The sequence below is a fragment of the Babylonia areolata genome, chromosome 8 (assembly GCF_041734735.1).
Source record: "Babylonia areolata isolate BAREFJ2019XMU chromosome 8, ASM4173473v1, whole genome shotgun sequence".
Classification (NCBI taxonomy): domain Eukaryota; kingdom Metazoa; phylum Mollusca; class Gastropoda; order Neogastropoda; family Buccinidae; genus Babylonia; species Babylonia areolata.
The window spans coordinates 19,772,883-19,800,768 of NC_134883.1; the positions used below are offsets into that span (position 1 = coordinate 19,772,883).

The 27,886-nt window shown below is 43.8% G+C and overlaps 1 protein-coding gene across 1 annotated transcript; it reads left to right on the forward strand.

Moving 5' to 3' along the window:
* LOC143284631 (RNA-splicing ligase RtcB homolog) lies at nt 1-27,886 on the forward strand. Its single transcript, XM_076591498.1, has 14 exons — nt 1-47; nt 2,592-2,732; nt 3,126-3,272; nt 4,586-4,634; nt 5,473-5,680; nt 6,129-6,178; nt 7,038-7,144; nt 8,167-8,326; nt 10,097-10,272; nt 12,130-12,318; nt 15,117-15,227; nt 17,228-17,347; nt 21,488-21,530; nt 25,406-27,886. The coding sequence occupies exons 2-14, from the start codon at nt 2,643-2,645 to the stop codon at nt 25,468-25,470; spliced, it is 1,515 nt and encodes a 504-aa protein (XP_076447613.1). The 5' UTR covers nt 1-47; nt 2,592-2,642; the 3' UTR covers nt 25,471-27,886.

Sequence of the window (27,886 nt, forward strand, 5' to 3'; positions counted from 1 at the left end):
CTTGTTGTCGCCGACGCATCGTGTTCCGGTTGCACCAGCACGTTCTGGTAAGAGAAACTGGTTGAATAATAGGAAAATTCAGCCCAATTTTAACTTCTTCTGGCTTTGATCCCAGCTGTTCTCGTTCCAGAACGCATATTTTATACACATTTGTAACGTGCTTTGAAAGTGGATATTTCAAGCTTTCAATTGCTCATATGCTGACATTGCAGTTTGTGGAACTTGTACACTTATACACGTATATTAATTTTGGTAATAAAATGAATATTTTAATGAACGACTCCGACGTTCTGCTGACAGTAGTGAGAAGTGCGTTATGATCTCTGTATCTGCATCTGTTGGGTACATCGCTGTCGCCGTCAACGCAGTGAAAGTGAAAGTCGCCAAGATTATGGCATTATCACGACGGGTGGGGGCGCCGGGGTGGGGGGAGGGGCGGGGGGGTGCGCAGCTTGGCAGGTTCACTGTCGGGATGTTAATATTTTTTTGAAGATCTCAGGAGTTCGTGCTCTTACTATGTTTTCTTACTATGATTGCCTACATAATTCTCCAACAGTTTACAGTCAGCGATCACTGTGCTGGAAAATACCACAGTAACCACTTCATAATATCTGATTTACAGTCCAGTCAGTAGAAAGAATGGGGTAAAATTAAAAGGTACACAAACAAAATTAAAAGGATATGACACAATGAATATTGGTAAACATGTCTACCAAAATCGGACGATGAAGTTTTCTGCATAATCGTGTTTGGTTTTGAAAATGTGGCACTTTCATCAGTTTGCAAGCCTGATGCAGTGTGATCACCGTAGAGTTTTTGCATCATTCACTTTGATTTCGTCACATGAGAGCTGATGTCAGTCGTAGCAGACAAACTTTTTTAGTAGGTGCACTTTTTAGATTTAGAGTAGTTTTCATCAAACTGTTTGTTAAGTGCAGAATAAATCACATTTATTAGCTCTAGTTTTTTATTAACTTTTATAGTAACCATTCAGAAGTGAACAATAGTGCAGTGTTTTTGTGTATTGTTATCAGCAAGCAAAAACCATCCAAAAGCTGCCAAGCAAGTATGGTATCTGAAACACATCAAAATATGATTTTATTTCTCATGTCTTTTCTTTCCTCTTGTTGTTTTGTTATCATCATCTCCATAACCATACTTATTGTTATTGATATTGTTTTGTTCGACTAAAAGCGCTAACTATGTTATGATTTTAAGTCAAAATGTTATATCTTGGATTAGATTATAAAGATCTGGGAGGCAAGGGTATCATTTTGATCAAATTAAAACACATCTTTGTCACATGGAGCATGTTTTGATCAAGACAATATCTTTCGTTCCCAGATCTGAATAACATATATGTTTTGACTTATCCTGGGGAAAAAATTGAAGAACACAAGGAAACACGAATCACTTCCTATGTTCATTCAGCTAAAAGCCATAGATCACTGCACACATCATTCACTTTAAGCAACAAAAGTAGAGTCTAGTCTAGAAAATCTATGAAAATCTATTAACAGAACATGGTGTTGCCAGTTTCTTTTTTGGAAAGAATCACCATGAACATTCCAAAATAAGAAAAAGTAATGTGTTACTTAGATCTCAGTGGGTGTTTCAGTTTCAGTAGCTCAAGGAAGCGACACTGCGTTCGGACAAATCCATATACGCTACACCACATCTGCCAAGCAGATGCCTGACCAGCAGCGTAATCCAGTGGGTGTATATGTTGTAGTTAAGAGTCAAGGGTATGAAGTGCATAAGCTATTAAAGTATGATGTATATATTGAAGAGTCAGCGGTACGAAATGCATAAACTGTTAAAGTATTATGTATATTATTGTTAAAGTATTATGTATATTATTGTTCATGAATGTTTCAGCATTATGGGAATGGCAGAAAACTTGTGTTGTTGTATTTTGTGTGTGTGTGTTTGTATGAAGGGGAAATTTCGGGGTGGATGGGCGGTACGAGTCGGTGTGTGTGTATGTGTGTGTGTGTGCATATGTGCATGTGTGCCTGCATATGTGTGTGTGTTGTTGTTTGTTAACTTTGACTTGATTTTCTCTGGATTTCAGCGCCCGTCCGTAATTAAGCCTACAATTCACTTGAAAACAGGCCTTCTACATGTCTTATGCTTCAAATCAGTTTGGCTCATTTGAGTCATAACCTACCAATTCAGGCTGCACATGCGCGTTAACAGCTGTGATAAGTCGTTTGGATATTTATGAAATGTTTTCATAAGCCCCTATAATGTCTGCTGAAATAAGCATGTCTTGCCCTGTTTTGGATATGATGTGGCTAAAATTGTCTGGCACAAACTAGCACATTTCAACACATCTATGAAAAGATTTTTTTTTCAATTTTTTACAGTGAATACTAATATGATTTAGATCAGCTTGCATAGTATACATATCATCTAATTGTAATAATTCAATAATCAGTGCGAAAGACATTAATTCTAGAATAGAGATTACCAAAAGTCTGTTTCTGTGTATAGAGTATTTTACTATTTATTACGATTTATTGAAGCCGGAAAGGGGTGTGCAAATACAGTCTTGCAAGCATTTTAAATTGACTTTTCTTTCCCTACAGTTCCAGCACAGGGTTTGTTTTGTGCCAGAAGTAAAGAAGTAGACAAGCAAGATGAGGACCTACAATGAAGAAATGAAATTCCTGGAGAAGATGAACCCATTCTGCTGGAAGATCAAGAAAGGCTTTGTGGACAACATGAAAGTAAGTAGAAAGTGATACCTTGTCTTAGACTTAGAGACTGACTTTTTTAAAGTCTTCTTGGTTTTTTGTTGATGTTTTTTGTTTGTTTTTCTGGCGGGGTGTTTTTGTTTTATCGTTGTTGTTTTGTTTTTGTTTTATTGACAGCTTAAATCTTCATGGTTTTTATTCAGCTTTCAGGACCAGGATCAGTGAAGGAATAAAAAGAAAATAAATCATTTGATTTAGTTTTTTTTCCCAGTCTCAGAGGTCCATCTGTGTATAATCAATGAATAAGAAATATTGCTATTACCAGGTCACCTACATGTATGAACTGAAGATGTTTTTACATTTACTGTTGAAATACATAATTTTTTGCTGATTACATTTTGAAGTGAAATGTGTTTTCATTTGCAGGTTGATGGCTATTTCTATGTGAATGACCGGCTGGAGAAGCTGATGTTTGATGAACTGAAGCAGTCCTGCCACAGCAAAGGCTTCGGAGGCTTCCTGCCTGGGATGAAACAAATTGCCAACGTGGCCGCTCTGCCTGGCATTGTCTCCGTGAGTCACTCCTGGGACACAGCTTGTGCTTTGTGTCAGCTTCATGCTTGTTGATGATATTCCACACTGTGTGATGTGCTTTGTGTCAGCTTCATGCTTGCTGATGATATTCCACACTGTGTGATGTGCTTTGTGTCAGCTTCATGCTTGCTGATGATATTCCACAGTGTGTGACTGTGGCACTTTTATCATCTTCACCTTGAGAATATTAATAATAATAAATGAATAAAATGCAGGCTTATGTAGTGCAGTACCCCAGTCTCAGATAGGGCACACCACGTTTTATAGTAAAATATGCATATTTAAAACTAAATGACATAGAAATATGTACAAAGTCAACACAATCTCACAGGACATTGGCTAAGATATACATATTTATGACAAAGTGGCTTAAAAATATGTAAAATCAATGCAGGCACCACCACAGTCTCAGATCACACAGGCACAAATTACAGCAAAACAAGGCACATCACATTCACCATAGTCAAAAATAAACACCAAGGAACCAGCATCACAACAAAAAATCATCACAAATGTACCTACTCACAAATCAACACAAAGAGCACATCTGGAAATAAGATCACAGCAAGCAAATGCAGGAAAAGTTTCAGTGAGAAAAGTACAGTAAAGAGATGTTTTGGGTGCTCTCTTGAGTACGGGTGTTGGGGTGTAATGGAGGTGTGAGGGCAGTGAATTCCACTGTTTTGTTGCAACAAAAGAAAAGGAACATCACTGTAAATTTTGTACAAATGTTTGGAACAGACAGTGTGTGCTTGTCATTTGAAGAACGAAGTTGTCTGGACGGTGAATAGATAGAAAGTAGATCTGAAAGGCAGACAAGACAATAATCAATGAAGAATTGTGACAAAGGACTGAGAGTTTGTATTGTATTCATGCTTGATTGGGGAGCCATATTTTTTAAAAAGAGATGAAAAAAAAGCAAGCTGGATTTTTTTTTTTTTTTCATCGGAAAAATCTTAAGTGATGTTAACACAAAAGAATAAACCTGTAAGAAATGTTTCAACAACAACAAAAAAAGGTCAGTCCAGAAGTTGACACACTGTGCAGTCATACATGTAATGATGTATAGATACATTGACATGACACAGAGAGTTCAACCCTCTTTATGCTGCATACCAAAATGCACAAAGTATAACTAGGGAAGGGGAAGTGGGGGGCGGGGGGTGGACAATGTTGACATCTCTGTACAGAATATTGCCAGAGTTACTTAACATAATCTGATGGACATGAATCTGAAGCAGTCTTATGTTCTGAAGTGAACAACACATGGCAAGTGCTATGGTCTGTTTCAGCGGTCTGTTGGCTTGCCTGATGTACATTCTGGATATGGTTTTGCCATTGGTAAGTGCCAGTCTGTGAGGATGTGCATGCCTGTATCATGCATGTGAATACTCCTGTCTTTGGTGAAGACGTGTGTGTGCATGTGTGAGAGAATGTGCATATGTGTCTTTGTGAAACAAAGTCTGTCACTCTAACCAGTCTGTTATTGTGGCCATTGTCATCCTTCTGTACTCTCACTGACACACACACACACTCTCACTCTCTCTTTTACTCTGTAATACTCTGTGTCTTACTCACTAAATATATGTAATATATACAATATGTAATATCTACAATACACAGAGGTTGCAAACCACTCCCACCACCCTGCACATCCTCCCCTGTATGAATACCTGCACATCCTCCCCTGTATGAATACCTGCACATCCTCCCCTTTATGAATACACATCCCTCCCCTGTATGAATACCTGCACATCCTCCCCTGTATGAATACACATCCCTCCCCTGTATGAATACCTGCACATCCTCCCTTGTATGAATACCTGCACATCCCTCCCCTGTATGAATACACATCCCTCTCCAGTATGAATACCTGCACATCCCTCCCCGGTTTGAATACCTGCACATCCTCCCCTGTATGAATACACATCCCACCCCTGTATGAATACCTGCACATCCCTCCCCTGTATGAATACCTGCACATCCCTCTCCAGTATGAATACCTGCACATCCCTCCCCTGTATGAATACCTGCACATGTCTGATTTTATAAAGAAAGAGATGAGAGGGCTCAGACAAACCTGATAGAACAAGATCGTGAATGAAGAAAACGGTGAGATATTTTTTATAACCAAGATGACAGATTTCTCCCCCATGTGTTGATAAAAATCTGATTCCAGGTAACTTGGCAGCTTTTGACATGAGTGACCCCAAGGCGGTGGTGTCACCGGGAGGTGTTGGCTTTGACATCAACTGTGGGGTACGTCTGCTGCGAACCAACCTGCACGAGAAAGACGTGCTGCCTGTCAAAGAACAGCTGGCACAGTGTCTCTTTGATCACATTCCTGTGGGCGTTGGGTCCAAAGGAATCATCCCCATGTCCGCACAGTGAGCAGCTACTTTTTTCTTCTTTCTTTCTTTCTTTCTTTCCATTTTTCTACAGGGACAGAGGCAAGAGTGAGCAATCTGGGATGTTGTTTTTGGTGTGTGTGTACATACACACGCATGCACGCACGCACGAGCGTTGCACACATGCATGCACACACACACACACTCACACACACACACACACACACACACACACAGCATATGATTTTTTTTTCTCATTTGCATAAGAACATTCTGTTTGATATTAAAGGTACACTTCTCATACAGGTAGATAAAATATAACAAGAAGAAAAAAAGAAGACTCTTTTGCAGATCCTTTCTGCATTATTAATTATTCCAGTATCTTTAATAGTCTTCTTTTACTCACTTGACTTATACCAGATGGAAATATGAGAGCTGTATTTTTATTTTTATTTTTTTTGTGAGAACTGTTATAACTTGTTTTCAGGAATCTGGAAGAAGCCCTAGAGATGGGAATGGACTGGTCTCTACGTGAAGGTATGGTTAGTAAGATATCTAGAATGGGGGGGTGTCCACATCGAGGTGTTGTGCAGAAGCTAGGGTTAGTAAGATATCTAGAATGGGTGTGTGTCCACATTGAGGTGTTATGCAGAAGCTAGGGGTAGTAAGATGCCTAGAATGGGTGTGTGTCCACACCAAGGTGTTTTGGGCTTGTTGTAGTTGTGTTTGGTTTTTCTTGTCTTTGTCTTTTTTCACTTCTGTGTGTTTATATCTTTTGTTTTGGTTTTGTGTGCATTGTTCTTTATGTTCCATTTGTTATTTTGAACCTAGAAAGTTTACAATATGGTGACAGTAGCACTGTGCAGGTTATGCCTGAGTTTGCCATGATGGCAGGTATGTGTGCAGGTTATGTTATGTGGTGACGAGGTACCTGTACAGGTTGTTATGGGTGGTGACAGAGGTACCTGTGCAGATTATGTTATGGGTGGTGACAGAGGTACCTGTGCAGGTTATGTTATGGGTGGTGACAGAGGTACCTGTACAGGTTATGTGGTGACAGAGGTACCTGTGCGGTTTGTTATGGGTGGTGACCTGTATAGGTTATGTTATGGGTTGTGACAGAGGTACCTGTATAGGTTATGTTATGAGTGGTGACAGAGGTACCTGTATAGGTTATGTTATGGATGGTGACAGAGGTACCTGTACAGGTTATGTTATGGGTGGTGACAGAGGTACCTGTGCAGGTTATGTGGTGACAGAGGTACCTGTGCGGGTTATGTGGTGACAGAGGTACCTGTGCAGGTTATGTTATGGGTGGTGACAGGTACCTGTGCAGGTTATGGGTGGTGACAGATACCTGTGCAGGTTATGGGTGGTGACAGAGGTACCTGTACAGGTTATGCATGGGCGGAGGACAAGGAGCACTGTGAGGAGTACGGCCGCATGTTGAACGCTGACCCCTCCAGGGTTTCCAGCCGTGCCAAGAAACGAGGGCTGCCACAGGTGAGTTGTCTCTCTGCCACAGGTGAGTTGTGTCTAGCCATGCCAAGAAACGAGGGCTGCCACAAATGAGTTTTGTCTAGCTGTGCCAAGAAACAGGTGAGTTGTGTCTCTGCCACAGGTAAGTTGTGCCATGAAACGAGGGTTTCCACAAATGAGTTTTGTCTAGCCGTGCCAAGAAACAGGTGAGTTGTGTCTAGCTGTGCCAAGAAACAGGTGAGTTGTGTCTCTGCCACAGGTGAATTGTGCCATGAAACGAGGGATGCCACAAATGAATTGTGTCTAGCCGTGCCAAGAAACAGGTGAGTTGTGTCTAGCTGTGCCAAGAAACAGGTGAGTTGTGTCTTTGCCACAGGTGAATTGTGGCATGAAACGAAGGATGCCACAGGTGAGTTGTGCCATGAAATGAGGGCTGCCACAGGTGAGTTGTGTCTAGCCATGCCAAGAAACGAGGGCTGCCACAGGTGAATTGTGCCATGAAACGAGGGTTGCCACAGGTGAGTTATGTCTAGCCGTGCCAAGAAACGAGGGCTGCCACAGGTGAGTTGTGTCTAGCTGTGCCAAGAAACAGGTGAGTTGTGTCTCTGCCACAGGTGAGTTGTGCCATAAAATGAGGGCTGCCACAGGTGAGTTGTGTCTAGTCCCGCCAGAAATGAGGGCTGCCACAGGTGAATTGTGCCATGAAATAGGGCTGCTTCAGGTGAATTGTGCCATGAAATGAGGGCTGCCACAGGTGGGGTGCTTCAGTTTACCTGCATACTGCCAGATTTTCTTTCTTGCTGTGTTCACGGGATACAAGTTCCATTTTCACTGGTATCGATGAGTGGGCTCTGAATTGCATGACATGGGAAGACATTTTTCTTGATTTATTCCAGATTTTTACTTTGAATTCTGACTTGTTCAGCTTCAGCCTTAGTTCAGCTGTTGTCAATAAATGTCAAAATTAAAAAAAAACAAATAAAACAAGTAATCTCCGATGGTTGAAGTGAGTCAGGGTTTCAGGCTGTTGAGGTGTCTGTGTGCAGCTGGGAACGCTAGGAGCAGGAAACCACTACGCTGAGATCCAGGTGGTGGACGAGATCTTTGATGAGTACGCTGCCAAGAAAATGGGTGTGGAGTTTCCCGGGCAGGTGTGCGTCATGATCCACTGCGGCAGTCGAGGCCTGGGCCATCAGGTGGCAACAGGTGAGACATGGACACCTATGTTGTCTTTTGTGTGTACCTGTATACACAACAGGTGAGACTTGGACACATGTCTTGTCTTTTGTGTGTACCTGTATACACACAGGTAAGATATAGATACCTCTGTTGTCTTTGTGTGTACCTGTATACACAACAGGTGAGGCATGGACACCTGTCTTGTCTTTTGTGTGTACCTGTATACACACAGGTGAGATATAGATACCTCTGTTGTCTTTGTGTGTACCTGTATACACAACAGGTGAGACATGGACACCTCTGTTGTCTTTGTGTGTACCTGTATACACAACAGGTGAGACGTGGACACCTGTCTTGTCTTTTGTGTGTACTTGTATACACAGGTAAAATATAGATACCTCTGTTGTCTTTGTTTATACCTGTATACACAACAGGTGAGACATGGAAAATGATGACAGCTGTTGTCTTGTGTGTGTGTGTGCATGTGTGTACCTGTATACACGACAGGTGAGACATGGGGACTGTTGTCTTGTGTGTTTAACTGTATACATGACAGGTGAGTGTGTGTGTGTGTATGTGTGTACCTGTATACACTACAGGTGAGACATGGAAAATGGAGACAGCTGTTGTCTTGTGTGTGTATGTGTGTACCTGTATACATGACAGGTGAGACATGGAGGCTGTTGTCTTGTGTGTCTAACTGTATACATAACAGGTGAGACATGGAAAATGGAGTCAGCTGTTGTCTTGTGTGTTTAACTGAATACACAACAGGTGAGACATGGAAAATGAAGACAGCGTTGTCTTGTGTGTGTACCTGTATACACCCTCTTTCCAGCTTCCCCAACTACTGCATTTCTTTGGAAAACAAATAAAAAATGTACCAGGCATTTTATTTCAGCTTCTTGAATAATGAGCAACTTCTTTTAAACATAACTTCTTTAACAAGCTTTTACTTTAGGTCACATGACCATATGCGAAAATAAGAATGAAAAAAGTATCAAGAGATCGATAAAAAATGCAAAAGACTTAGCCGCTTGAAAGCACAGGACCGGGGATGGAAGATGGCTGCCGTCAGAAGAGGGTGCTCTAAAGGCATGCTCACGGAAGGTAACCTATAATGGGGAGGTAACTAGCTGCATGTACTTTGGTTTTCTCCCCTTCTCAGGGTAGTAGTTTGCACAGGACAGGGAATCAGACCCCTGCCGGAGTCTGCACCAGTGGGTCATGCTATGTTAGAATAAACGTAATTTTAGGAAGAACATTTCCTTTTACTTTAGGTCAGGTTTTAAAGGCAGAATTCTCATCAACAGCCTTGAACACCATGCACGTCTTGCATCTGTTATGTGTGTGTGTGTGTGTGGGAGGTGGTGGGGGGGTATACTTCATTACTCAGAACAACACAGCATGTGTGTACACTTCAGTACTCAGAACAACACAGGATGAGTGTACACTTCAGTACTCAGAACAACACAGGATGTGTGTACACTTCAGTACTCAGAACAACACAGGATGTGTGTACACTTCAGTACTCAGAACAACACAGCATGTGTGTACACTTCAGTACTCAGAACAACACAGGATGTGTGTACACTTCAGTACTCAGAACAACACAGCATGTGTGTACACTTCAGTACTCAGAACAACACAGGATGTGTGTACACTTCAGTACTCAGAACACAGTGTTAGTCATGCCATGTTTGTCTTTGAAGTTGAACCCTGAGTTTTATGCTGTTGGAAATGAGATGTTTGTCTTGGAACACTGAATTTGACAGGCCAGCCTCCTGTGTCCTTCAGATGCACTGGTTGCCATGGAGAAAGCGATGAAGCGTGACAAGATTGACGTCAATGACCGGCAGTTGGCGTGTGCACATATCAACTCGGTGGAAGGACAGGACTACCTGAAGGGCATGGCGTCCGCTGCAAACTATGCCTGGGTCAACCGTTCATCCATGACTTTCCTGGCCAGACAGGTGATGTGTGTGTGTGTGTAACACCTGGCCAGACAGGTGATGTGTGTGTGTGACTCCTGGCCAGACAGGTGATGTGTGTGTGACACCTGGCCAGACAGGTGATGTGTTTGTGTGACACATGGCCAGACAGATGATGTGTGTGTGTGACACCTGGCCAGACAGGTGATGTGTGTTTGTGACTCCTGGCCAGACAGGTGATGTGTGTGTGACACCTGGCCAAACAGGTGATGTGTGTGTGTGGCACCTGGCCAGACAGGTGATGTGTGTGTGTGACACGTGGCCAGACAGGTGATGTTTGTGTGTGACACCTGGCCAAACAGGTGATGTGTGTGTGTGTGACATCTGGCCAGACAGGTGATGTGTATGTGACACCTGGCCAGACCAGTGATGTGTGTATGACACCTGGCCAGACAGGTGATGTGTGTGTGACACCTGGCCAGACAGGTGATGTGTGTGTGACACCTGGCCAGACAGGTGATGTGTGTGTGTGTGACACCTGGCCAAACAGGTGATGTGTGTGTGACACCTGGCCAGACAGGTGATGTGTATGTGACACCTGGCCAGACAGTTGATGTATATGTGACACCTGGCCAGACAGGTGATGTATATGTGACACCTGGCCAGACAGGTGATGTGTGTGTGTGACACCTGGCCAAACAGGTGATGTGTGTGTGTGACACCTGGCCAGACAGGTGATGTGTATGTGACACCTGGCCAGACAAGTGATGTGTGTGTGAGACACCTGGCCAGACAGGTGATGTGTGTGTGTGTGACACCTGGTCAGACAGGTGATGTGTGGCCAGTTGATGTGTGTGTGTGACACCTGGCCAGACAGGTGATGTGTGTGTGTGTATGACACCTGGCCAAACAGGTGATGTGTGTGTGTGTGACACCTGGCCAGACAGTGTTTGTGTATGTGACTCCTGGCCAGACAGGTGATGTGTGTGTGACACCTGGCCAGACAGGTGATGTGTGGCCAGACAGTTGATGTGTGTGTGTGACATCTGGCCAGACAGGTGATGTGTGTGTGACACCTGGCCAGACAGGTGATGTGTGTGTGACACCTGGCCAGACAGGTGATGTGTGTGTGTGACACCTGGCCAGACAGGTGATGTGTGTGACACCTGGCCAGACAATTGATGTGTGTGTGTGACACCTGGCCAGACAGGTGATGTGTGTGACACCTGGCCAGACAGGTGATGTATGTGTGTGTGACACCGTGCCAGACAAGAGATGTTTGTGACACCTGGCCAGACAGGTGATGTGTGTGACACCTGGCCAGACAGGTGATGTGTGTGTGTGACACCTGGCCAGAAAGATGATGTATGTCAAAACCGCGCTTGATGTTTTTATTTCATGACAACAGGCTTTTGCCAGAATATTCAAAACAAAACTTGACATCAATATTTCATGACAACAGGCTTTTGCCAAAATATTCAAAACCAAGTTTGATATCAATATTTCATGACAGCAGGGTTTTTCCAAAATATTCAGAATGAAACCTGACATCACATCAATATTTCATGACAACTGGCTTTTGCCAAGATGTTCAAAACGACACCTGATGTTTGTGTTTCATGATAACAGGCTTTTGCCAAGATGTTCAAAACGACACCTGACGTTTGGGTTTCATGATAACAGGCTTTTGCCAAGATGTTCAAAACGACACCTGACATTTGTATTTCATGACGACAGGCTTTTGCCAAGATGTTCAAGACAACGCCTGAGGTTTGTGTTTCATGACGACAGGCTTTTGCCAAGATGTTCAAAACAACACCTGACGTTTGTATTTCATGACGACAGGCTTTTGCGAAGATGTTCTAGACAACGCATGAGGTTTGTGTTTCATGACGACAGGCATTTGCCAAGATGTTCAAGACAACGCCCGACGACCTGGACATGCACATGATCTACGACGTGTCGCACAACATCGCCAAGGTGGAAGAGCACTATGTGGATGGCCGACAGAAGACACTGCTGGTTCATCGTAAAGGGTCCACCCGCGCCTTCCCCCCACACCATCCCCTCATTCCTGTTGACTACCAGGTCAGTAGCCGTTGGTCCATTTTAAACCTGTCACAGTGCTTTCCCCTTTGTTGACTACCAGGTCAGTAGCCATTGGTCCATTCTTAACCTGTCACTGAATCATATCCATATCTTTCAGAATTTGCTGAGCCACTTTAGCCCTTTCGCTGCTAGGAAAATAAGATTTAAGTGAAATCTGTTTGCCAGGGTTTTTTCACAAAAAACGGGTATAAATTTTCAAAAAATTCTGTGCTCTTTGTTACTGGAGAAAGACCCATAAAAATATATATTTTCTGAAAGGTAAATGAATAAAGAATACAAAACACATGATGTTTTCCCATTTTATATATTTTTTGTGACATGCTGTTGTTTTAAAATCAGTGTTTTGTTTTTTGTCACATTTTCAGCTTGTTCATTTCAAACATTAGTCAGGTAATTTGCACTAAAATATCATATTTTCTGGACAAATGGATATCTGCACACACAATATCATACTAGAACAACCACAATAAAAAAGATTTTTAAAAAATAGATAGATAAACAATGCATTGTGACTTTTCCAAGTGATAATATGAATGTAAGGCCACGCACCCTCAGTCTCCACCCCTCTCTTCTGCACCCCTCTCACACGGTCACTTTATCCAGTTCTCATCAGACCGCTTTGGCGGAGTTCCAAGAAAATCGTTCACACTGTGTCCCACATGCTCGCTTTCATGCTCTGCTCTCATGTTGACCTCAGTTTCAATACCCCTCCACTTCTGTGCTTGGGATGAGTCCTGTCAATGTCTTCAGTGTTGGCAGATTCATGGGGGGCTGTTGTTTGAGGGGTGTGGTGGTTGTCTCCACTCTGGGAGGGACGCTCACTCAGTCTGGCTCCGTGACTAAGCCATTTTTGTTATCACTGTCTTCTCCTTCAAATTTATGTTTCAATTCTTTCTGAGCATCAGCTAAAGAAAGCAATCTTGGTTGATTTAGTTCGCCACGATTGCATGTCTTGAGCACGGCATCAGTCCGACATTTTGTTGAGCGAGTGAGGAGAGGAGTCAGGCAAACACTGCGGCCAGTAACCCAACCAAAACATTCAGATAAAGGACTGCCTCATGACGTAGATGGTGTTTCTATCTATGGTGATGGTACAGCAGTCTTGAGCACGGAGTCAGTCTGACATTTTGTTTACAGGTTTGGAAGCAAAAACACTTCAGTTTAGGAAGAATTGGACTGATTTGTTTGTCTTCTGTGGGTTGGAATACCTCAGCAGCACTGGTGGCCTGCAAGTGCAGATTTTATGGTTTGAAATTGAGAAAAACCTTCAGCATTGCCCCATGGACCCCCACTGGGGGCCTTCTGTGGCCCCCAGGCCCCCACCTTTCAGACTCGATCACAATTTCCCAATCTCATGCCTGTTTAGGAGGATCTTCCACAGGCCATGGCAGTTCACCATGTCAAAGGCCTTAGTCAGGTCTACAAAGACCATGTGGAGCTCCTTGTTCTGCTCATGGCACTTCTCTTGCATCTGGCGTACAGCAAACACCATGTCACATGTTCCCCTGCCTGAGCGGAAGCCGCACTGTGCTTCAGGGATGACTGTGCTGGAGACATGGTCAACCAGCCTGTTCAGTATGACGCGGGCGAAGATCTTGCCGGCGATGCAGAGGAGAGAGATTCCACAGTGGTTATCGCAGAATGTTTTGTCTCCCTTCCGTTTGTGAATGTGGGCAATTGAAGCATCCTTGAAATCCTGGGGGACTTCCCCTCTATCCCAGATAGACTGGAACAGGGCAGTCAGCTTGTCTGTCAGCACCTCGCTTCCATACTTGTAGATGTCAGCCTGGATTCTTCTCTGACACTGTGGGAGGATACAGGCACCGCATCTACCCCAGTCTACGGCAGACAACCATCACCCCACAGCCGCCTGCATGCAGAGTCGTGACTAGGAACTTCCAGCAGCATCCTCTGCCTGTCTCCGTTACCACTTCTCCATCGCCGCAGGGCTTGGGAAAGCTGGGTGTTGAAGGGCTAACTCGTCATTCCGACATTAGCCTGGTTGCCTGACCAGCAAAGGTGACTTTTTTTTTAGTGAAGAGGAGTTGTGCAGTCCCTTCCCTACTCTCTCGCCTACCGCCATTCACAGTCCCACAGGTGGACTTCCAGCCAAGGATAAAAGCTCCCCCTACCCTTTGGTCATCCTCTTCCGCCTTCACAGCCGTTGGGAAAGGTTTCCTCCTCTGCCTGCTCCATCGTTGAGAGACTTCACATGCGGCAGGAGAGCAGGCATAATCGTTATCGTGTCTCTGCCGTCAAATCCCTCTCTGAGTACAGCAGTGAATGATGGGTCAAACACATGATGGTACAGCAGTGAATGATGGGTTAAACAAGTGATGGTACAGCAGTGAATGGTGGGTCAAACACGTGATGGTACAGCAGTGAATGATGGGTTAAACAAGTGATGGTACAGCAGTGAATGGTGGGTCAAACAAGTGATGGTACAGCAGTGAATGATGGGTTAAATAAGTGATGGTACAGCAGTGAATGGTGGGTCAAACATGTGATGGTACAGCAGTGAATGATGGGTTAAACAAGTGATATTACAGCAGTGAATGATAGGTCAAACATGTGATGGTACAGCAGTGAATGATGGGTTAAACAAGTAATGGTACATCAGTGAATGATGGGTTAAACACGTGATGGTACAGCAGTGAATGATGGGTTAAACATGTGATGGTACAGCAGTGAATGATGGGTCAAACACGTGATGGTACAGCAGTGAATGGTGGGTCAAGCAAGTAATGTTGCAGCAGTGACTGACGGACTTGTTTCAGCTGACTGGCCAGCCTGTGCTGATCGGAGGCACCATGGGAACCTGCAGCTACGTCCTGACCGGCACCGAACAGGGCATGGTTGACACGTTTGGAACAACATGTCATGGGGCGGTAAGGCGGTGTCATTGCTGTGTCATGGGGCGATAAGACTGTGTCATGGAGCTGTAAGACTGTGTCATTGCTGTGTCTTTGAGCTGTAAGACTGTGTGCCATTGCTGTGTCATGGACCTGTAAGACTGTGTCATGGAGCTGTGAGACTGTGCCATTGCTGTGTCATGGAGCTGTAAGACTTCTCTCATTACTGTGTCATGGAGCTGTAAGACTGTCATGGAGCTGTAAGACCGTGTGTCATTGCTGTGTCATGGAGCTGGAAGACTGTATCATTGCTATGTCATGGAGCTGTATAACTGTGTCATTACTGTGTCGTGGAGCTGGAAGACTGTGTGTCACTGATGTGTCATGGAGCTGTAAGACTGTCATTGCTGTGTCATGGAGCTGAAAGACTGTATCATTGCTGTGTCATGGAGCTGTATAACTGTGTGTCATTGCTGTGTCATGGAGCTGGAAGACTGTGTCATTGCTGTGTCATGGAGCTGGAAGACTGTGTATCATTGCTGTGTCATGGAGCTAGAAGACTTTGTCATTACTGTGTCATGGAGCTGTAAGACTGTCGTTGCTGTGTCATGGAGCTGTAAGACTTTGTATCATTGCAGTCATGGAGCTGTAAGACTGTATCATTGCTATGTCGTGGAGCTGTAAGGCTGTGTCATTGCTGTCATGGAGCTGTAAGACTGTCATTGCTGTGTCATGGAGCTGTAAGACTGTGTCATTGCTTGTCATAGAGATGTAAGACTTTGTATTATTGCTGTCATGGAGCTGTAAGACTTTGTATCATTGCTGTCATGGAGCTGTAAGACAATGTCATTGCTGTGTCTTGGAACTGTAAGACTCTGTCATTGCTGTGTCATGGAGCTGTAAGACTGTGTGTCATTGCTGTGTCATGGAGCTGTATAACTGTGTGTCATTGCTGTGTCGTGGAGCTGTAAGACTTGTGTGTCACTAATGTGTCATGGAGCTGTAAGACTGTGTCATTACTGTGTCATGGAGCTGTAAGACTCTGTCATTGCTGTGTCATGGAGCTGAAAGACTGTGTCATTACTGTGTCATGGAGCTGTAAGACTGTGTGTCACTGATGTGTCATGGAGCTGGAAGACTGTATCATTGCTGTGTCATGGAGCTAGAAGACTGTGTCATTTCTGTGTCATGGAGCTGTAAGACTGTGTGTCGTTGCTGTGTCATGGAGCTGTGAGACTTTGTATCATTGCAGTCATGGAACTGTAAGACTGTCATTGCTGTGTCATGGAGCTGTAAGACTGTGTCATTGCTGTCATGGAGCTGTAAGACTGTCATTGCTGTGTCATGGAGCTGTAAGACTGTGTCATTGCTTGTCATAGAGATGTAAGACTTTGTATTATTGCTGTCATGGAGCTGTAAGACTTTGTATCATTGCTGTCATGGAGCTGTAAGATATTGTCATTGCTGTGTCGTGGAGCTGTAAGACTATGTCATTGCTGTGTCTTGGAGCTGTAAGACTGTGTCATTGCTGTCTTGGAGCTGTAAGATTATCATTGCTGTGTCATGGAGCTGTAAGAATGTGTCATTGTTGTCATGGAGCTGTAAGACTTTGTATCATTGCTGTCATGGAGCTGTAAGACTGTCATTGCTGTGTCTTGGAGCTGTAAGACTTTATATCATTGCTGTCATGGAGCTGTAAGACTATGTCATTGCTGTGTCTTGGAACTGTAAGACTGTCATTGCTGTGTCTTGGATCTGTAAGATTATCATTGCTGTCATGGAGCTGTAAGACTGTCATTGCTATGTCGCGGAGCTGTAAAACTTTGTATCATTGCTGTCATGGAGCTGTAAGACTGTGTCATTGAGCTGTAAGACTGTCATTACTGTGTCATGGAGCTGTAAGAATGTGTCATTGTTGTGTCATGGAGCTGTAGGACTGTGTCATTGAGCTGTAAGACTGTGTCATTACTGTGTCATTCCATCTGCAATGAAGAGGTTCTGCAATCCTTGATCAACACACATTTTTTCATGTGCAGGGAAGAGCTTTGTCACGAGCCAAGTCTCGACGCAACTTGGATTACACCCAGGTGTTAGCTGCCCTTGAGGAGAAAGGAATCAGCATTAGGGTGGCCTCCCCTAAGCTTGTGATGGAAGAGGTATGCACCATTGTCTGTTATCATGCCTCAGGTGATGAAAGTTGTCTGTTATCATGTCTCAGGTGATGGAAGAGGTATGCACCATTGTCTGTTATCATGGCTCAGGTGATGGAAGAGGTATGCACCATTGTCTGTTATGTCTCAGGTGATGGAAGAGGTATGCACTATTGTCTGTTATCATGCCTCAGGTGATGGAAGAGGTATGCACCATTTGAGCTGAAAGCAGTGTGGAAAGAGGTGACTGGACCAAAAGACATCAGTAAGATTTCATTGAAAAAAGACGTCAGTAAGATGACATTGAAGAAAGACATCAGAAAGACAACTTGGCAGAAAAGATATCAGTAAGATGACATGGCAGAAAAGACATCAGTAAGATGACATTGAAGAAAGACGTCAGTGAGATGACATGGCAGTAAGACCTCAGTGAGATGACATGGCAGAAAAGACAACAGTAAGATGACATGGCAGGAAAGACATCAGAAAGACAACATGGCAGGAAAGACATCAGTAAGATGACATGGCAGGAAAGACATCAGTAAGATGACATGGCAGGAAAGACATCAGTAAGATGGCATGGCAGGAAAGACATCAGTAAGACATCAGTAAGATGGCATGGCAGGAAAGACATCTGTAAGATTGCATGGCAGGAAAGACATCAGTAAGATGGCATGGCAGGAAAGACATCAGTAAGATGACATGGCAGGAAAGACATCAGTAAGACATCAGTGAGATGGCATGGCAGGAAAGACATCAGTAAGATGACATGGCAGGAAAGACATCAGTAAGATGACATGGCAGGAAAGACATCAGTAAGACATCAGTGAGATGGCATGGCAGGAAAGACATCAGTAAGATGACATGGCAGGAAAGACATCAGTAAGACATCAGTAAGATGGCATGGCAGGAAAGACATCAGTAAGATAGCATGGCAGGAAAGACATCAGTAAGATGGCATGGCAGGAAAGACATCAGTAAGACAGGAAGATGGCAGGAAAGACATCAGTAAGATGGCGTGGCAGGAAAGACATCAGTTAGATGGCGTGGCAGGAAAGACATCAGTAAGATGGCATGGCAGGAAAGACATCAGTAAGATGACATGGCAGGAAAGACATCAGTAAGATGGCATGGCAGGAAAGACATCAGTAAGATGGCATGGCAGGAAAAACAACAGTAAGACTGACAATCTAAAAAAAAAAAAAAAGACCGTGATAATCATTTGTTATATCCTGGAAAAGTCCATGTTTGTGAAAGGCCAGCGTGGATATTTTCAGAATGACATTGCAAAAGTCTGTAGATCACTGGTATAGGACTGACTTTTAGAAAGGGTGGTTTGTGGGATTCTTTAGAGCGAAAGGTAAATATTTCAGCAAGGTCAGTCCCTTTCAGTCAGTCAATTCTATTTCAACAAGGTCAGTCCATTTCAGTCAGTCAGATCCATTTCAACAAGGTCAGTCCATTTCAGTCAGGTCAGTACATTTCACTCAGTCAGATCTGTTTCAGCAAGATCTGTCCATTTCAGTCAGTCAGATCTATTTCAGCAATATATTTCAGAGGATCTTATCATGTGTTTGTATTAAAAAAGATGACAGAAGCTGTCATAATGTGACGATGAGTATTACAGAAGGTAATGACAGAAGCAGTCATAGTGTGATGATCAGTGTTAACTCACTCCAGACAGTGGAACGTTTTAGCGTTCCTGACATAAGGCGTGGTTCCAGATGATGGAACGCTAAAGCGGTTTCGACATTTAAAATTTTTTCCACGTTTTCCTCATGGGGTAGCATAACAACCACAGCTATACCGGGCATTACAAACATGTCAAGGGTTCATCGTGAGATTCCATAACAACACATTCGCCAGCGAGCCACTGACTTTGGCACCCCACATGACAAGCTAATCGGCATACTTATCGAAAATGGCATCGCATGCAATACAAGTGGAAATTTTTGGAGCAAAATAGATCATGACAACGGCTTTTACTGCTGCTGATGTGATTGAAATGCTTCAAACTGAAGGTTCTGACATTGACAAGGATGATGAAGACTTTGAACAAAGTATCTGCAGTGAAGAAAGCTGCCAGCAGGAAGGTACTGCCAGTGACTCCAGATTCGGAGGGCAGTGACTAGGGAGAGGGGTGGGCGTACACACAATGTGAGGAGAGGAGTCAGTGGGTCAAGTACAGCGTGTTTCTTTCAGTTACTTTATGTTTTGTATTTTTTGTGATTTTTTTTCCAAACCCTAACAAAGCAGTCATAGTGTGACAATCAGTATTAAAAAGGGTAATGATAGAAGCAGTCATAATGTGAGGATCAGTATTAAAAAGGGTAATGATAGAAGCAGTCATAATGTGAGGATCAGTATTAAAAAGGGTAATGATAGAAGCAGTCATAATGTGAGGATCAGTATAAAAAGGGTGATGATAGAAGCAGTCATAATGTGAGGATCAGTATTAAAAAAAGATAATGACAGAAGCAAGTCTGCAGGGAAAAGCAAGGGAGAAAACTTTTTGTCCCGAGTGAGTTAAAAAAAAAAAAGAAAAGATAATGACAGAAGCAATCACAGTGTGACTATCAGTATTAAAAAAAAAAGTAATGACCGAAGCAGTCACAGTGTGACTGTCAGTATTAAAAAATGGTAATGACAGAAGCAGTGGTAGTGTGATGGTCATATACTGCGGGTAACATTTCAGACCACAAGACATGGTGTGCTTGTTATGGCAGTGCCACTGATGTTGTTCCAAGAAGTTTATAACATGGCACAGGTCCTTTGAAAATTCTGCATTTTTCTGTTTTTGTGGCAGTTGATTGCAGATTCCTATGTCATTGTGTCTGTTTCTGTGACAGTTGATTGCAGACTTCTTAGTCATTGTGTCTGTTTCTGTGACAATTGATTGCAAACTCCTATGTCATTGTGTCTGTTTCTGTGACAGTTGATTGCAAACTCCTATATCATTGTGTCTGTTTCTGTGACAGTTGATTGCAAACTCCTATATCATTGTGTCTGTTTCTGTGACAATTGATTGCAGACTTCTTAGTCATTGTGTCTGTTTCTGTGACAATTGATTGCTGATTCCTATGTCATTGTGTCTGTTTCTGTGACAATTGATTGCTGATTCCTGTCATTGTGTCTGTTTCTGTGACAATTGATTGTTGATTCCTATCTCATTGTGTCTGTTTCTGTGACAGTTGATTGCAGATTCCTATGTCATTGTGTCTGTTTCTGTGACAATTGATTGCAGACTTCTAAGTCATTGTGTCTGTTTCTGTGACAATTGATTGCTGATTCCTATGTCATTGTGTCTGTTTCTGTGACAGTTGATTGCTAATTCCTATGTCATTGTGTCTGTTTCTGTGACAATTGATTGCTGATTCCTATGTCATTGTGTCTGTTTCTGTGACAATTGATTGCTAATTCCTATGTCATTGTGTCTGTTTCTGTGACAATTGATTGCTGATTCCTATGTCATTGTGTCTGTTTCTGTGACAATTGATTGCTGATTCCTATGTCATTGTGTCTGTTTCTGTGACAGTTGATTGCAGATTCCTATGTCATTGTGTCTGTTTCTGTGACAATTGATTGCAGACTTCTAAGTCATTGTGTCTGTTTCTGTGACAATTGATTGCTGATTCCTATGTCATTGTGTCTGTTTCTGTGACAAGTGATTGCAGACTTCTAAGTCATTTTGTCTGTTTCTGTGACAATTGATTGCCGATTCCTATGTCATTGTGTCTGTTTCTGTGACAGTTGATTGCAGATTCCTGAGTCATTGTGTCTGTTTCTGTGACAATTGATTGCAGACTCCTATGTCACTGTGTCTGTTTCTGTGACAACTGATTGCAAACTCCTATGTCATTGTGTCTGTTTCTGTGACAATTGATTGCTGATTCCTATGTCATTGTGTCTGTTTCTGTGACAATTGATTGCAGACAGAAAAAGTCATTGTGTCTGTTTCTGTGACAATTGATTGCAGATTCCTGAGTCATTGTGTCTGTTTCTGTGACAATTGATTGTAGACAGAAAAAGTCCTTGTGTCCGTTTCTGTGACAATTGATTGGTGATTCCTGAGTCATTGTGTCTATTTCTATGACAATTGATTGCAGACAGAAAAAGTCATTGTGTCTGTTTCTGTGACAATTGCAGGCTCCAGAGTCCTACAAGAATGTGACAGATGTAGTTGATACCTGTGAGTATCCCTTTGTGGTTCTTTTTGTTAACTTTTATTTAATGTGTGTGTGTGATTTGAATGAATAAGGAAACATTTAAAAAATGAAAACCTTAGAACTGTCTCAGTTTGAAGTCAGATTTTTATGCTTGTTTTACATTACAAAACTTGATATACTTTTTGTTTTCTGATCTCTGACTTCTAAGCAAGAGCATTGTCAGAAGTATAGTATTACCGATTCTGTCAAAATAGTTGCAGATGATGGCCACTTTGGCATTAACTTGTCTTTTTGTTTTTGGTTATTTCTGATCTCATTTTGGTATCAGTCCTTTTTTTTTACCAAAAACATTTACATATTTTCATTTTACATAAATCATTCAAAATAAGGCCATGATGTTTTCTTCAAAGTGTAAATTTTCGATTGAAATAATTATCGTTCTGACTCCATGATGATGGAGTCTCCCATTAGACCGACAGATGAGTAGGCAGGCAGGCTTATTTGTGGGTGTGTGTCCTCATATGGGAGAAGAGGCCGATTCTGGATGCACAGCACTTCCCACAGGTGTTGCAAGGGAAAACGTCTCTAGAAGTTGAGCCCTGTTTCCTTCGCTCATGCTTCTCCTTAATGGCCAGCGTTCTCTTGTTTTCAAACGTCTTTATACCACAAGAGCACAGCGTCCTCCAGCGAGAGTGGTCAAGGGCATCAGTTTCCCAGGAAGCGATGTCTATGTCACAGGCTTTGAGGTTTGTCTTCAAGGTGTCCTTGAAACACTTGCAGGGTCTTCCACGTTTGTGGTGGCCTTCCTTCAGCTGGCCACACAGTAGCATCTTCGGGATCCTGCTGTCTGTCATGCGGACAATGTGTCCTGTCCAGCATAGCTGGCACTGGATCAGCAGGCTTTTGATGCTGGGCAGGCCACTCCTCTCTAGGACCTGGAGGTTGGAGACCCTGTCTTGCCACTTTATGCCAAGGATCTTTCGTAGGTGTCTCTGGTGAAATTGCTCAAGTTGTTGAATGTGACGGTGATACGTCGTCCATGTTTCACAGCAGTACAACAAGGTGGTCAGCACAACAGGTCTGTAGGTTTTGATTTTGGTGCTGAGCCTGATGCCTTTGTTGTTCGACAGCCTGTTGTTGTGTCTGCCAAAGGCGGAGCTGGCCTTGGCGATGCTCAGTGTCACTTCTGCATCAAGGGCTCCGTTGCTGCATAGGGTGCTGCCCAGGTAGCAAAACTTGTCAACTGACTTGATCTCTGTGTCATCAATCTTGATTGCAGGTGGGGGGGAGGTACTGGCGTTCTGTGAGCAAGCTGGTTGGTACATGGACTCGGTCTTGCTGAGGCTGATGGTGAGCCCAAAGCACCTGCAGGAGGTTGAGAACCTGTCCATAATGAACTGCATGTCCTCATGGGTGTGTGCAGCAAGCGCGCAGTCATCAGTGAAGAGGAACTCTCTCAACAGTGCCTCAAACACCCTGGACTGGGCATGGAGTCACCGCAAGTTGAAAAGTTTGCCATCTGTGCGAAACTGAATGTAGATGCCCCGGTCACAGTCTTGGAAGGCGTCAATCAGCATGGCAGAGAAGAGAATGGAGAACAGTGTGGATGCCAGGACGCAGCCCTGCTCCGCTCATTTACCACAGGGAATGGATCCGACATGTCAGTATTTTCCTGTACTCTTGCCTGCATGCCATTGTGGAATGACACAATCAGCTGGATTAGGCTCTCTGGGCAGCCGAACTTTAGGAGGATCTTCCACAGACCATGGCAGTTCACCAACCATGTTGAAGGCCTTAGTCAGGTCTACAAAGACCATGTGGAGCTCCTTGTTCTGCTCACGGCACTTCTCTTGCATCTGGTGTACGGCAAACACCATGTCACATGTTCCCCTGCCTGAGCGGAAGCCACACTGTGCTTCAGGGATGACTGTGTTGGAGACATAGCAGCTGATGACTGTGGAGAAGCGATCCTCAGACAGCTTCAGACGCAGGGTCATCAGCCTGCCGTTTATCCCACATGAAAGGCTGTCAACTGTCGTGCAAGTTTGGTTCATATGGCAAAGCCCACGCCTGAGGTTCTTGGGGTGCCATCTGGCTTCCCAATGCAGTAGAAGGCATACCCCCCTCCAGCTTCCTCCAGCTGGGTTTCACCGGCAAACCTGGTTTCACTCAGGGCTGCTATGTCCACCTGGTAGCGATCAAGCATTCTAGCAATGAGCGCTGTGTGCCTTTCTGGTCTGCCATCTCTGTCTAAAAGGGTGCGAACATTCCAGGCACCCAGTCAGGGCATGACTCCTGGTTCTTTTCTTCTGTTGTTTTCAACCGCAAGTGTTGGATGTCCAAGTAGGTGTGGTTTTCTACTAGGTACTAGGCAAGGCAGGCTTTGTTTAGTGATCCTTTTATCTCCCCTTCCCCATGTGGAGAGAGCAGTGCTGTCCCTAAAAAGGGCTGCTCTGACACTGTGGGAGGATACGGGCGCCACATCTGCCCCAGTCTATGGCGGACAACCATCACCCCACAGCCGCCTGCGTGCAGAGTCATGACTACGAACTGCCAGCAGCATTCTCTGCCTGTCCCTGTTACCACTTCTCCATCGCCGCAGGGCTTGGGAAAGCTGGGTGTTGAAGGGCTAGCTCGTCGTTCCAACATTAGCCTGGTTCCCTGACCAGCACAGGTGACTTTTTTTTTTAGTGAAGAGTTGTGCAATCCCTTCCCAACTCTCTCGCCTACCGACGCTCACAGTCCCACAGGTGCAGATACTGCCATGGGTAGGACGGCCTTGGCAGGTGCAGGTTTTTTCTTTGGAGTTCCGTCTCATAGGAGGACTTCCAGCCAAGGACAAGAGCTCCCCCTGCCCTTTGGTCAAACTCTTCCGCCTTCACAGCCCTTGGGAAAGGTTTCCTCCTCTGCCTGGTCCGTTGTTGGGAGGCTTCACATGCAGCAGGTAGTACTGGGTTACATGGTACCAGTAGCAAGGGCTATGCCCTTAACCTGACCAGATTCCATGACAATACAAATAATACAATTGTTAGTTCTCACAGTCAGTGTACCATGACCACATGTACTCTGATGACATTGAGGACTGGAGATCAGGGTGGACAGTAAGGACTGTCGATCAGGGTAGACAGTGATGACAGTGATGACTGAAGATCAGGGTGGACAGTTAGGACTGTTGATGAGGGTGGACAGTGATGACAGTAAGGACTGTAGATCAGGGTGTACAGTGAGGACTGTAGATCAGGTTGGACAGTGATGACAGTGAGGACTGTAGATGGGTGTGGACAGTGACAACAGTGAGGACTTTAGATGAGGGTGGACAGTGATGACTGTAGATCAGGGTGGACAGTAAGGACTGTAGATCAGGGTGGACAGTGAAGACGGTGAGGACTGTAGATCAGGGTGGACAGTGATGACAGTGAGGACTATAGATCAGGGTGGACAGTGATGACAGTGAGGACTGTAGATGAGGGTAGACAGTGATGACTGTAGATGAGGGTGGACAGTGATGACTGTAGATGAGGGTGGACAGTAAGGACTGTAGATCAGGGTGGACAGTGAAGACGGTGAGGACTGTAGATCAGGGTGGACAGTGATGACAGTGAGGACTATAGATCAGGGTGGACAGTGAAGACGGTGAGGACTATAGATCAGGGTGGACAGTGATGACAGTAGATCATGGTGGACAGTGATGACTGTAGATGAGGGTAGACAGTGAGGACTGTAGATCAGGGTGGACAGTGATGACTGTAGATCAGGGTGGACAGTGATGACAGTAGATCATGGTGGACAGTGATGACTGTAGATGAGGGTAGACAGTGAGGACTGTAGATCAGGGTGGACAGTGATGACTGTAGATGAGGTTGGACAGTGATGATAGTGGGTGAGGACTGTGTTGCAGGCCATGCTGCGGGGATCAGCAAGAAGTGTGTCAAGCTTCGCCCTGTGGCAGTGATCAAGGGGTGAGAGGTGGCACTGTGGTGACCCTGGCTCATGGCGCCCACCACTTCTGGCAAGAACAGACAGTGGATGTGGACATGTGTCACTGGGGCTTATTACTACCCTTGCCTTTCAGAGCTGATGCTTTCCTCTCTCAGGCCATGAGTGCTGCGGCACACATGTTACATGTCAAGTTAGGAAAATATTCCTTCAGTTTCACTCCCTTTTTCTTTTCCATAAACTGATGAAAAGGTATGTTGCTCGAATAATTTACAGTTATGATTTTTGTAGGGTTGTGTGTGTTTCTTTTTTCTTTTTCTTTTATTGGAGATATTCTCAATTGACTTCATTATCATGAACTTGACTGACATTGTAAGAAGCGTGTGTGTGTGTTTTTTTTGCTGTCTTGTCCTTCTGTGTCTAAGCATGCATGTGTGTGTACATTTAATTCAATTCAAAATACTTAATTGTCTGCTTCAACCAAAACAGAAAATTATTTTTCAGCTGACTCAAAATGCCTGCCAGCAAATATCAAAGAGAAACACACACACACACACACACATCTCTATTTCGCACACCCTTTGCTAATCACTATGCACACATCAGTTATCATGTGAAAAGAAAAACATTCTCTCAGAGATGCCAACCCCTGTCAAGTGTTTGTAGGAGCAATCAGGAAATTTGGAAGGAACATTCTGAATTTGGTAGGAACACTCGGACTGCAAGCCACATCAGCAAACGTACATTTTATGTGCAAGGCATACAAAGAATTGGGTTTACCTGTAACTCCGTGTAGCTGCTACAGGAAGCTGTTTTTAATAATTACATTAGGTCTGTTTTCCATTGTCCAGTCTCTTATTTGTTCTCTGTTTATACTTCCTCAGGTCACCTGAGAGGCATACTGTAGCAAGTGTCAGTCAGTGACTTGATGTTTTCTTGAGATTTTTCCTTATGTTCTGGTTGGGAATCTCCTCCTCAGCACCAAAGTGTGTGTGTGAGAGAGAGAGAGAGAGAGAGAGACACTGTTTGACTGAGACGCAACTTGATTCATCCACGTTCTGTCTTATTCGGGTGAACGATTAAGCTGATTGGTCCACTCAGTGCTGTTTCAATGTAAACACACATGCAATTCGCTGAGCATCATCACATGAGACCAAGGTTAGTAGTGACTGCCCTGGCCTTGTGATCGATAGGTCTAGAGCCTCTGAGTAATGTTACGACAGGAAAGCACGTGAGTATGCTTTGTCGTTGAAAATGAACTTGTCAGAACAATTCTGACTGTGGTGATCAAGCGTAAAAATCATAACAGTTGGCAACTCGGGCACAATACCCAAATGGTTAAAGCATTGGACTTTCAATCTGAGGGTCCCTGGTTCAAATTTCGGTGACGGCGCCTGGTGGGTAAAGGGTGGAGATTTTTCCGATCTCCCAGGTCAACATATGTGCAGACCTGCTAGTGCCTGAACCTTCTTCGTGTGTATACGTACGCAGAAGATAAATCTGCACGTTAAAGATCCTGTAATCCATGTCAGCGTTCAGTGGGTTATGGAAACAAGAACATACCCAGCATGCATACCCCTGAAAACAGAGTATGGCTGCCTACATGGCAAGGTAAATAAGCAAAACGTCATACATGTAAAATATTATATGCCCGTCTGAGCATGTATGTTTTGCGTGCCTGAAATCTGATTGAATGACACAGGAAATGAATGATAAGCACCCAGTGGCAGCTGTTGGTCGGCTCTACCCAGGTAGGCAGCCTGTTGTGCAAATGACCCCATGTTTGTAAAGCGCTTAGAGCTTGGTATCCAACAGAGGATAGGTGCTATATAAGTATCCATATCAATCAATCAGTCTCTGTTCTCTGCCACAACTGATCTGATCAGAGTGAAGAGCAGCTTAGTCTCTTGGCAAATTAATTTGTTGATTTGAAAATGTGGTGTGACCTAGTCTCAGATAAACTAAACAAAATATGTATTTAAGATCAGATCACGCAATATCTTTCATTCAATAATTACGCTGGAAATATATTAATTACATAAAAACTGGAATTATCTACTAGTTTCCCCATGTAAATGCAGAAGTTTGAAATTTGGTTCTTCCAGTCTTAACAAACAATGTCTGAAATTATGATAAAAGAGATTGATATGTGTACTCTAAGTTGAGCACATCGTTCATGTGCTGAGTATGTGTTTCATTGAGGTTTAACATGTGTGAGAGTGTCAGTCCTGAAAAAGCTTTGGTGTTGTGCATTTATTGTAAATATGGGGTTGACAGGGTCACGATGGGACATGAAATAGTGTCAGTGAAAATGGTGTCCTGGATTTCTGTTGGGGTGCGGCAGTGTGCCCGCCCTTTTGGCAACAGTTCTTGCTTGCCCTTTGAAGAGTTCAGTCCTGTGACTTTGAATGGTTATAAAATGCATTTTATGAACTGGTCTTCA